Genomic DNA, 12,667 nt, shown 5'->3' with positions numbered 1-12,667 from the left:
ACTGCACTGAAACTTGTCATCACCTGAGTATGGAAGTGCAAGTGATCCTAAAGACCTGGTACAACCCTAACTCTGCTCTGGCTTTAGATGTGAGTGTAGGGGATGCACAGTAGCCTGGCATGTCACCTGTAGGAAAACAGGCTGTGCCTTTGTGACCAAAGCCCTGGCAGCTGTGAGTGTGCCTTGCAGCATGTGTTGCAGTGAGTTTAAGTGCTGTGCAGTAAGCTGTGCTGCAGCTTGGTCCTGCTACAGGTCTGGGTGACTTCCTGTGCCACTGTCATTTTCTTTTCTGAGACATGTCATTTTGTCTTGTTTGGGTCCTGAAGTATTCAGGACTGGTGTGCAGTCAGGTTGTTTGAAAAAGTTAAAATACTAAAACTGTAATGAGAAAAGAACTTTGTTTTAGTCAGCTTTAAAAGCTGACTCCAGATTTTGACATGGTCAGATACCCTGTGGGTGTTTCCAGCTGGAACGTTTTGCTAGTGGGAGGTTCAGTCACAGCTTCTTCCTTTGGCAGCAAGGAGAACCTGACTGGACTCTCTTAGGACATGGCTGAGAAGCAATACCAACACAGTCATAACTAAGAAAAAAAAATCTTTCAAGAGTTTATTTGAGTTTTTGACTAATTGTAAACAGTTTAGTGTTTGTGTACGCCTTGGGGTTGCTTTCCTGTATTTGGAGATGACTGAAATAGTGGGAGGAAAAGAATTCATGAATTAAGTGTAACATTTGAGGCCAATGCTCTATTTTCAATCTCATACTTAAAAAGGAATTGGAATTTAAAGCCCTTGGCAAAGTATACAGAACTTATTCTGCGAGTTTAAATCAATATGCAACATATAAGAGAGTTGTGCAAAATGAAGCATGTTGTGTTTTTAGGATAAACAGAATAAGGTTTGATGAATCTTGTGACTGGATCATATTGTTGTTCTTGCATTCTCTGAAAAATGTATGTTGTTTCTAACAACCCTTGCCCTGGATCTGTTCCAATCTCATATAAAAACAGTCTTTTTCCAGAAGTGAAGACTGCTTTGTGACTAGAATAGCCAGATTTTAACCTGTTACTTTAAAAAACTAAAGAAAAAGAGCTTTATTATACTAGAGGGTGAAATTAAATAATTCCATTCTTAACTGAGCATTTATTGGATGATTATTCTTCTCTGAATGTATCACTTAGAACAGGATAGGCAGATTGTTTGAGAGTAAAAAATATAAATAATATTAGTGACTGCATTAACAGCTGGTTTAAGTTCAAGTGACTGACACATTCTGCAGATGTAGTGCCAGGTAACAAAATGTGATGCAAATATTGACCCTGCTGACAGCATGCTGAATGATGACATTATAATTCTATCACATATATTCTCTGTTGTGACCATCACTTTGATTTCATTTTAACTTGACATTTAGCTTTCTCTCTTTTTAAAAAGTAAAGTCAGAATAAACATGAAAGCATTTGATTTGTTAAAATGTGTCTTTCTAATTTCTACGTGAAAACATTTGGTTTGGCAGTCAAGGTACCAGATGCTATAATATTTCACATGCAATCTTTATTATTAGCTTTGTTGTTCAATGATATGTCAGGCCTGGTATGTCACAGGAGCAGTAAGGCTGAGGAATATAAATTGGTACTATGTCCTGGAGTCATTTTAAACCATTGTATTTAACATATGTGACATGTCTGAGTTAGCTAGTGATTGAATTAAAGTTCATGATTGACACAGAATGCTCTGTTGTGACAGTGCTCAGGGCCTGCTACATACAGCAACATGTGAAGTCATACAGGAATGTCAGCTTCGAGTGGGTTTCTTTTTTTTTTTTGGTATTTTTCTACTTTAAAATACTTCAGAAGGAAAAATGAAATCTAAAGATGTGCATTTTATTTGCTTCTGAATATTATTCTGTTTCTAAAATCTGCTGGTCAGTGAGTTTTCATAGTATTAAGGTGAATATTCAGTTTCCCACAGTGAGATTAGACTAGGAGTTATCCACCAGAATCCTCCAGGATCTGCCACTTGTGTTGTGGTTCTGGTTTTAAATGTAGAGTCATAGTCTTCCATTTAAAATTGAACTAACTCTGTGTAGAGGTAGCCTGTATACAACCAAGTTAGCTTTAGATCCTGACTGTGGAGGTAAGTACTCAGAAGTACATGCATATGGTTTGAGGCAGGAGTGTTAATGTAAAGAGAGTGAGTGTTTACATCCTTTTCTGCTATTTGTGAATTAGGCATGAATAACTAACTTCATCCTCTTTCAAATTAAGCTGAGCACCTTTGTGTCACAAGTTGTGATTCATAACTTATTTAAAATTTGGATTAATAATGGGCAGAAAATGGAATCTGAAGCATAGAAACTTCTGAGGTCTAGTTCTGATTGAAATCACTCTTCAATTAATTTCTTGAGTTTTAATTTGGGTTATTAAATAAGATTATTCCACCACAAAAATTCATGCTGTCTTGCATTATAAGTGTGTTTAATCTTAAACTGGATCCTAAGATTGCAGACTCCAAGAAAAATGTATTTGTTATGCCATGGCATGATTTAATTTGTGTTTAAATTGTGGATGTTATCTGTACATTCTAGTACTTTGTGAACTGATTTACTGTACCACCATCCTGATTTGCTACAGAATGTCAAGCAAGTGCGTACACAAATGTTGATAAGTTTATCTTTTGGATATTTTGTGTGTCATCTGTCTCTGCCATTTATGTTTGCACTCAGATTCTGGCCATTAACCGAGGGGAAAATCTGAAGATCCTGACAGTGAAGGTCAACATTCCTGACGGGGTGAAGAATGAATTCTGTTGGTGGTGTGTCAATGAAAGGTCTGCATGGATACATACTCTTAGAGAAATCTCTTTTTTCTATAGACAGCTGCATACTCAAGTGTATCTCATATGTCTTGTTACATTAAGAGAACAAATTAAACAAATATTTATTAGATTGGATGAAATTAGCAAGTGGATAATTCTTACTCTGTATTTCCAACTGCTGTAGCATTATGCTGAAAAGATCATGCCTTGGGCTATATTTGCAAGTTCTGGTACCATTCTTCAAGCAGTTGAATTTGTTTAAACACATGCAAAGGCTGATGAAATGTGAATATATTTTTCAAATTGTAATATACATCACATCCAGTAGCCTTTACTGAAAGGACTTTGTAGAATCTGATAGAGTATACTCCAAACTTCAAAAAATACCTTCTTATGCCCAATTGCAATGATTAAATAGGGCTATGTAAGATTTTTAGGTCTGTGAAGTACATAACTTCAAGTTTCACAAATGTAAGGAATTACATGTTTAAAAAGAACTTAATGGATTTAACAGACAAACATAAATGTAACTGCTTTCAGTGCATAGCTCTCACATATTGTGTGAACCATCTCTTGCATTTTATACTCTTTTTAAGTTAGAAGACTGGACTGTAAAATCCAGATTCTTTTCTTTCTTATTGATTTGTTCATACAAGCTGTCTAGGATTTTTAAACCTGTAGTGAGATGTTTAGTGCTGCATAATTTTCAAGGCCTTTTGCAAAAGTTTAGGTTAACTATGTGTATTTTGTGCAATATCTGTCAGTTTTTTTCTTGGGAAATGTACCTTGATGTCCTTGTACCTTGAGAATATTATGATCCAAACAGTGCATCTTCCTTGTGTGTATAAAAAATTACTTTCTCTTTCTCAGTAGTTTAAAATATTGGGCATTGTTCTGGTGATGTCTTAGAAACTCCTTCCTTTGCATCCTAGGAATGGATAACCAAAAGCAGGGAAGAAAAACAGGAAGAATTGCACGTTTTAATGTAAAAAACTGAATACGGTGATACTGCTTTAGCATGTATTTAGTTTTCACAACAAATCCAAGAAATGGATGTGGTAAAAATGTTCCTTTTCACTGTAGAAATTTAATAGGGCTGTTTCCCTCTGAAAGGGAAGAATAGTGCTCTGAAAGTATTAAAGTATTTTTTTGGCCAGATACTGTTGCTCTTAGATCATATTGTTCTAAGTAACCTTCTTTGTTTCCAGGAAAGTATCAGGAGTCACAAACACACCTGTTTCTTTCTACTTTTAGTACCTGTAACAGAATTTCTGTCCTCCCTTCAAGCTGTATATTCTGTAAGCAGAATATAGCTGTCAGTCTTGCTTTTACTGCATCTATGACAGAATTTGGAAGCACTGTGGACCACAGATAATGGAACAGCTTGTCACTGTTACACAAATAAAAGTGGGATGTAAATTGAGATTTTTTTGGTTGGTTACCCTTTTGTGAGTCATCCTGGGATAAGAAGAATATTGACCTTGGAAGTGAATGCTTATTAATATTTAGCTCTCATAAGGCTATATATGCTTATGGCTTTTTACTATTTAAGGACACTTTTCCACCATTATAAAACTTCTGAAGGAATGTTTTTAATCTTTGTGCATTAACATCAAGGACAGATTCTGATCTTCCTCCTGAGATTGACAACTGTGTTATCAAACTAACAAATAGTAAATGTGTAATCTGCCCTGCAAGCTTTGAAATGATTGTCCAGGGGTGGAATTTGCAATATTTTCATTGCATTGATTTGCTGGTTAGACCAGAAGGTTAATAACTTATTTTTGAGTCAATGGTTTCAAAACTTTGCAAAGGTATTAACCAATTTGCTAGAAATCACACACACAATCAGTTGCAGAACCAGAAATGCCAGCTTGCTACAGAATTTGGCCAGTATTTTAGCCAGAAAACAGCATCACCTACTGCCTAGTGGATTAGTAGCAAATTTTTTAAACTGTTTGTATTCTTCTGAGACAAATTTTTTAGCATTAAGTGCTCCTGCAGTAGAAAGTGAGTTTGGAAGACTAGAGTTCCTTATTGCATTGAGCTCTGTGTAGATGCTGTCTAAGAATATTGTACATTTTTTGCAAGTTCAGAATGTTTATTAGCCTATATAAGCATCTGTTTCCTTGCAGTTTGGGTTTGTGTAGAAAATTCAAGAATATCCTTATGCCTGGCCCTGTGGATTGTATTTTTCTCCAAAAAATGGCATCTCTATGGTTTGACAGTGAACCTACTTCCATTAACACTAGAATTCTACTGGTCCCAAAGACTTTGTTGTGAAATTGAACAGAGAAAAATGATCAGTGAGAGAGGCAGAGAGGGGCTGGTTAGCTGGCTTTGAGTGTAGAAACAAAATGGAGTTGTTCCCTAGTGAGATGGGGTGAGAGTTTGTTCCCAACTGGAATTGCAGCCTTGAAAATGAAATTTGATGTTTGATGATGTTTTTTCAGTTTCCAGTCAAATATCTCAGATCCTGTGTAAAGTCCATGGTACAGGCCTTAAAGGCTTGCTTTGTCTGCTGTTACTAACTTGGTACATGTTTTATTTAATGTCTTGGAGGAGCACAAAGCTCTGCTGTTTGTCCTTCAGGTCTAAAAGCCTAGCTGGGCTCTTCCTGGAACAGTTATTAATCAGTACTGGTGGTTCTTAACGTGGGCTCTGTTAATTCTGTTTATGTGTAGTTCCATCCTCTGGTGTCTCAGTAGTCTAAGCCATTTATGTTTGTTGTGGTCCCTGTTGTGAGCACTGGGACATGGAGAGCTGGTGATCAGACAGAGTAAGATGATACTATTTGTATGGAGCTTTTTTAAAATTTGGCTTCAAAAGCTAGATCTTGATTAAATAATCAAGAAAAAAATCTGTTCTTAGAGGGAGGCTTAGCTAGGCTGTGATGATCTTTAAAAATATACACACATGATTTTGCTTTGCATTTTGCAGCAAAGTGAATTTTTCTCTTCTTTCAAGAAGTATTGAAATCATTAAACTACAGTATTTGCTGCAATTGAACTTGCAGTTTGAATGTTTTCTCATTTGCAACGACTTCTAGCAGAATGTTGCCTAAATTTTTATTTATGTATAGGCAGGTAATAAAAACATCTATTGTGATAACCTATTTACAGAGTTTAACTGGCTTTAATGGATGGAAGAGAGGGGGAAACAGCTGAGAGGTTTCCAAATTCATTCTAATTTGTGCTGAGGATGTTAGTCATACTTGCACCTGCAAAACCTTCATGTTTATAGAATATGATGGCAATAAGAGGATTTAAAGCCTTTCTCAGTTTTATATAGGTGTGGAAAGAGTCTCAAGTTATGAATAAGTATCATAGAGCTATTTGCAAAAACTGTTGGTGAACTGAGGTCATGTGGCTAAGCACTGATTACAACCCTGAATGCTGTAAAACTGAATGGTGAGCTTAATTCTGTTCCTGTGTCTCTCTGCTCAATGCAGGGTTGACTCCATCACGCATTTCTCAGCTATTATATGCACAGACACATAGAAAAGCTGTTTCAGGAAGCTGCAGATCCCCTTAGACAACTGAAAAGCTGTCTGGGTAGGGGCAATTTTGAATTCTCAGTATTTATGAGTGGCTGCCAACAAACAAGATCAAAAGTAAAATTCGGTTCTGTTTTTGCTGCAGCTGGGCACGTTATGACCATAATTCCAGCATGTTTCATTTAAGCCACCCAAACAATAAACCTAGAAAACTTGCATGGGTTTTTAAAATATGTGTGGGTATCTCCCATCACAGTTTGGGATCCAGGCACATTAAATAATACAATAAGTGAAGAAAACTCTTGAGTGTTATCAATACTTTTAAAAGTAATAAAAAACAGGTGGACTTTAATAGAAAATGTCAGTAGTATGTTTCTGTTTGAGTACAATATATCTGGTTGCTTCTCCTTCACCTCAATCTCTTCTCACAGGGTGGACAGTCTCAATGAGTCAGTTCTGCTTGTTCAAGGACTCACACACACACCCCAACCCACATCTCCCCACACCCCCCTTCATGGAAATTTGCCCTCAACAAAAAGATCAATGGATTAAATATCTAGGAAGCTTTGAGAGTAAGGTGTATTTTACAGCAAAATTTGAAGTACTTGTTGTTACAGTTATATGGTTATCATGCAGTCTACCTAGAAAAGAATTCAAGGCTTCAAAGAGTCTGGCTTAGAAGAAGCTGGAAAACAGTCTTGTTTTTGTTTGGTATTGTTTATTTATTTTTCCCTTTTCCTATAATATTATTTACACTTCAAATGTATTAGTAGCAGGTAAAATAGAAAATAATTTTTAAAGATTTTTGGCTTCTGTTTAAGAACTGCTGCAAAATTAGTAGGAATTCATTTAGAAGTTGAATAGAGATACTCAATGCATTCCAAATGAAATTTGAATTGGGTTTTATTTATTGGCATTAGTTTAGCTCCTTAATCTCCATCTGTCCATAGTTGCCTTTTTTCAGTTATTCTGCAGTGACAATCACAGAGGATGTTTAGTCATTTTTTTTCTGATGTAATGAGGAATAGCAAATAATGCAACCCTAAAGGTAATATGGAACCAAGTTCTTTGTTCAGTTATAAGAAGCTTTGACTTCTCAAAGTGGAGAATGTTTTTTTTAGGTTTTCTTTAAAACATAAACCATTATTGTGTTCTAAAACCTAAAAAAGATAAGCCTGTCCCTTGTGTGGTATTAGAACTATGAGCAACTTCTCATTCCTTTCATATTTGACTCATGATTTAGTTACCTAATTATTGTACTAATTCTGCAGTTTATAGGATTTAACAATGTAGAAGCCTTTCTGGAAAGTTCCTTTTTTATCTAGTTGTTTGCATGTGTTCTTAAAATATTTTTTATTTTTCTTCCAATCTTTTGCAGATGGAGACCAAAGCAATTTTTAAAACCAGACTTTATGAGGCTACTACGGAGTTCTGTAGAGGATGCATATAAACGCCTTATATATCCTCTTCTCTGTAGGGAATTCAGGTAAGCCTGGAATAAATCTGTATTTTCATATTACTGAAATTTTTTTTAGCAATTCCCTCCCCAGTGTTTTATTAGACTATTATTTCTCTATTTGAAAATATCAGCATGTTTCTAATCCTCTGTGCTTACAGAAGAAACGAACTATATAGTCTTGGTTCTATAGATTTAATTTCTGACTATCAGAAATTAAATCTATAGAACCAGTTTAGGCTACAGTAGAGAAATGATTTTTCTGTGAAGACATTTTACATGTAGTAATGTAGTAACATTAAATGTAAAATGTAGTAACATTTTACATGTTTACATGCTTAGATACTTGTACATTTTTCTAATTAAGTACAATTTAGAACCATATTATCATGGTAATTTTATCTTTATTCTTGTAATAGCATAAACCATGATGTCACTGAATTTTTCAAACATCTTTTCATATCACAGCAATATTACTTTCAGTGACTCTGTTCTGACTCACTCTCTTTTACCTGTCTAATAGAATTCAGCAAAGTATTGTTAAGGTTGGAAGCACTCCTCGTGTTTGCCAGCTGTATTTGTGGCCAATGAATTAGTTATAGTGTTGGTCTGATAGTAATTTGTGAGTGCTGTGATGTCTCTAGAGAAGTCAGTAAACTTATTACTGGTGATACTATAGTAATGATGTCATTGGATATCATGTCCCCTGTTAAGATCTGTAATATTATTCCACATTTAAAGGAAATTGAAAACTTAGTATCAAATTAGCAAATAGGGTATATTATGGTGTAGTATAAGAGTTTACCATATAGTGGAAATAACTGAATATGTCCATTAACAGTATTATCTTCTAATGGCTAACAGTACTTATGGTGTGATTCTTCAGTACCAGAGAAGCTCCTCAAAACATAGCATGCTTCATTCTGGCAAGGTGATCTGATACGTGACCTAAATGTTAATGCTTTTTTTGAGCTAGTTCAAAATGAAATTTATCCAAGAGACCCTGTTTCTTGGACCAGAGATGTTGAAATGACTTGTATGAAAATGACATGCCATCTAGTACCTAAAATCAGCAACCACATTATGAAATGTTTTTTCTGTACTTTCCTGAGTGTGCTTTTGTTTTTGAATTGGAGCTGTTTTCTTGACACCTTTTCATGAACATCATTGCAAGAATGATCTGTGTTCTACCTCCCTGAAAAGAACCATCAGCTCAAGATTTTAACAGCATGTCTTTTTGGTGGTTTTTGAGCATCTTCACTACAGTATGTTATGTTTGCTTATTGCTTTGCAAGCAAGATTGCTTCTCTTCTTTTGATTAGTGAGCCTGGTCTTTTGTTACTTAGAATTTCACAGATTCTAAAAATACTGAGTTCACTCACTGTTTTGTGACCACAATACATGTAGCTACTCTAGGGGAGGCACTGTGTCTATTGTGGTCAAAATGGTGAACATCTCATGGTGAAGAGTTCAGTTGTTGGCTTCTGTCACTACAGTCTCTACATCTCTACAATCAAACTCTTTCAAAATAAAGAAAAATACCTACTTTTTAGTGGGGTTTGGTTTTAAGAAATATAGGGGCGCTTCAAGGCTCTTTTCTTGTATTTTTACTCAGTGGTTTGTACCACAGGACTGTTGTGGCCTGTATTGTGTGTAACACTTTGAGGACTGCTGGAGCAGTAGGTTGCTGAAGGTTTTCTGTTCTATTAATCAAAAGGGGAAAAAAAGCTTCCTTCCCTTCCCTACTACTTATTAGATGTAGCTCACAAGCAATCAATGAGAAGCATACGAAGTTTGCTGCCGGTTCCTGAGGGTACGTCTGCTTAGGTTTTACTCTTTATGATGATGTTGCATGATTGGTGGAGTTTGGATAGGAAAATCTGAAACCTCTCCTATAGAGAGGAACTCAAAGCACCTGACAATATTCTGGTCCCTGATCACTTAACCCTTATCCTCCTCCTCTTTTCTTTCCGGACACACCAGGAGCTGTTTTTTCCAACTCTTGCAAAGGGCTGCTAAAGTATTCAGTACCTCCTTTTAGCATTATTTCCAACCCACCTCCTGCTGTTCTTTTTTCTTTTTATTATCATTAAATGTTGGAACAGAAAGTTTCCAAGAATGTCTTGAAATTGCTGGTGCTTCTAGTGATCAGAAGAAGAATGAAACTTGCCAGCAAGACGATTACCTTATTTATTGTTTAATTTCCTTTCTTCCATTCTGTCAGATGTAATTTCTTGTATCTGGTATAATAATGTCCACTGTTGCTTTTGGCTCTTTCAAATACATTTTATCTTGTTGCAGTACTGCATGGAATGATTCCATCAGGGTTCCATGCAGGTGATGTGGCATGGGCATATTTCTTAATGGATAATCCTTTCATAGTTTTCCACGCTCTCTTGCAGAAGTGCTTTTTCTCCCCGTCTTCAGGGACACAAACATTTCTCTGTATATCTTGTTTCACACCTGAAGCTAGTTTGCAGATCTTTTTCCACAGAAGTGTAATTGGGAGTATGGAATTTTAAATCTCAGTTTAAAAACTGAATCTTATAACATTGAATATGGAAATTAATAGACCATTATTAGGTTATTTGCTTTTATTATGATACACCTGTTAGTGATATACAGTCTGAGTGCTTTGTAGACTTCAGGGGAGGGGCTTGGAGTCCTGACTTAATTGATATTTTTTTCATAAAGTAGGAACTGAAGAGTTTTGAGGTTTGTTTGGGGTTTTTTTCCCAAAATAGCCATTTTGCTTGTGTTTAGAGAGGACTACTCTCTGCCTTTTATCTCTGCCATGTTAATGAGAACTGTTGTAAATTGGAAAAGCATGAAGCTGGACATCTTGCCATTTGGATGAAGCCAATAACACACTGAAAAAGAGAAAGGTATTATATTGTTTTGAGTAGCTTAATGGGTTTTTTTTTCCAAAAGATCAAATGATTATACCAGGCTTGAAATTAAAGGCCACTGCTTCAGACAGTAGATCATGTAATTGATACAAGTGTTGAGTAAGAGACAGAGAAAAAAGAGATGTCTATACTTGAAATTTAAAAACACAGGATATTACATAATAGAGAGGACATTCCCCCTACACACCTGGCAATTTCAGTAACATTTCCTGTTGCTGTAAAAGTTGCTGTATATCCATGCCAATTTTAAACATGATTTCCATAAGGCTGACATAACTAATAGCATGTGTTTAGGGGCAATTTTAATTCCTACACAAGTCTCCCTTGTACTGACAGGAATTGGCAGTGTGGGAGGACTTGGCCTCGTGGCACCTGTATCCTTGGGATAAGTGGAAGGGTGGAATAGCCTGTATTTGTACAAAACCTTTGGTTCAAGGGCATTCCATTCTCTTGTCTACAAGCCACTTTTGACCTTCCTTTGCATGCATGGGTGACTGGTTGATTTCTCTGTTATGTGTGTATTTAGAGATCCATACTTCTGTGAGGCTGAGGTATTTGCTTTTGTTTTCTCTGGTCTCTCATAAGTAGCATCTAATTGTTCTGTCTCTGGACTCACCCTAGAAGCAGCTTGTTCTGTGGCTTAGGTTTTTTTTTTGGGGGTTTTTTTTGGGGTTTTTTTTTGGTTTTTTTTTTTGTGTGGTGTTTTTTTTTTTTTTTTTTGGTTTGGTTTGGTTTTTTTTTTTTTAATTAGAGAAGGGGAAAATGGGATAAGGATGCTGTAAGACTGAATGATCAAGAAATGGAATGGCAACTGAAATTCAGTGGGAAATGAATGTAAAATTATACTTTCAAGGGGAAGTAGTTATCTTTTGATAAGTAAAACTATTAGCTCTGAGCTATCCTGCCACAGCAGAGGGGCTTTGGCACCATGGAAGGTAGCTCCACATGAATGTTAAGTATTCAGAAGATGAGATGATTTATGTAAGGAATAAAGACAAAGAATCATTGACTTATTTGGCCTGTATTTGGAATACTGTTGTCCATTTTGGTCCACTCACATGGGGAGGGGGGTAGGAAGTAGGAAAACAATTCACTGGAACTCGAAAAGGCCCAGTGAAGGGGAATGAGGAATGAAATGATTTCTCTGGAAAGAAAAAAAATGGCTACACTATGACTTCAACTTGGAAAAGGGAGGACTTAGAGATAAATGATATGTGAAGAGTGGAACAAGGTTTCTAGGGATAAATTTTTACTCCCCTCCAGTATAAGGCTTAGAGGGCCATAACAAAAACAATCAGTTTCCAACCAAAAGGTGGCAGCTATTTACAGTTTGTGATGGACCTGCAAAACTCACTGCCAACAGACTCTGTGGATGAAAGAATTTTATCTGTTTTCAGGAAGAGCTTGGGTAGTTGAGCAAGAGCTCTGTTATGAGCTAGTAAAGAGACAAGTCATGTCAAGCCCAGGAAATACTCTGGAAGCAGTTGTAGGACAAGATTATGGGACAGATACAGGAGCTGCTCTGTCAGCTGCTTAGGCAACTGCTTGGAGACAGAATCCTGGAATAGAGGGACAATTTAGCTGAACTGATGCAGCCATTCACACATTTGGTGGTGATATAGAGTGTTTGGTCTTTGCTGAGGGCACATTTGGACTGCTAAGGAGCCTTGTAATGCGTGTGTGCCCTTCACCATCTCTCTTTGAATTGTGTCTGTGATAATCTCATCTACCTTATACCAAAACAAAGAGCACATGGAAAAAAAGGGAACCTTTTGCTGTTGCACGCTTCCCTAGGAAATGCTCCCCAGGAAATGCTCCACGTGTGAAAGAGGATCTAGACCTCTCTGTGGACCACTTTACAAATCAGAGATGATGAGGATTTATTAGTTCTTTCTGTACCACTGTGGGATGAGACAGGGCTGAGCTGGTTGACTGGTTGGATCTTGGGCAAATTCAAGTCAAGCTGTTGAGTTCTTCCACAACCAAAAACCCC

General features: G+C 36.5%; 1 protein-coding gene across 2 annotated transcripts in view; it reads left to right on the top strand.

The window, feature by feature from the left end:
• The window catches only part of SRBD1 (S1 RNA binding domain 1), a 122,359-nt gene that overhangs the window by 17,281 nt on the left and 92,411 nt on the right, over positions 1-12,667 (top strand). For both annotated transcript variants that reach the window (XM_036381335.1, XM_036381336.2), the window contains exons 11-12: positions 2,722-2,825; positions 7,688-7,795. In XM_036381335.1, the coding sequence (XP_036237228.1) occupies positions 2,722-2,825; positions 7,688-7,795 (212 nt within the window). The remainder of the gene's footprint in view (positions 1-2,721; positions 2,826-7,687; positions 7,796-12,667) is intronic.

Source organism: Molothrus ater, chromosome 3, assembly GCF_012460135.2.
Source record: "Molothrus ater isolate BHLD 08-10-18 breed brown headed cowbird chromosome 3, BPBGC_Mater_1.1, whole genome shotgun sequence".
Classification (NCBI taxonomy): domain Eukaryota; kingdom Metazoa; phylum Chordata; class Aves; order Passeriformes; family Icteridae; genus Molothrus; species Molothrus ater.
This window is presented reverse-complemented; position numbering and strand designations above follow the sequence as displayed.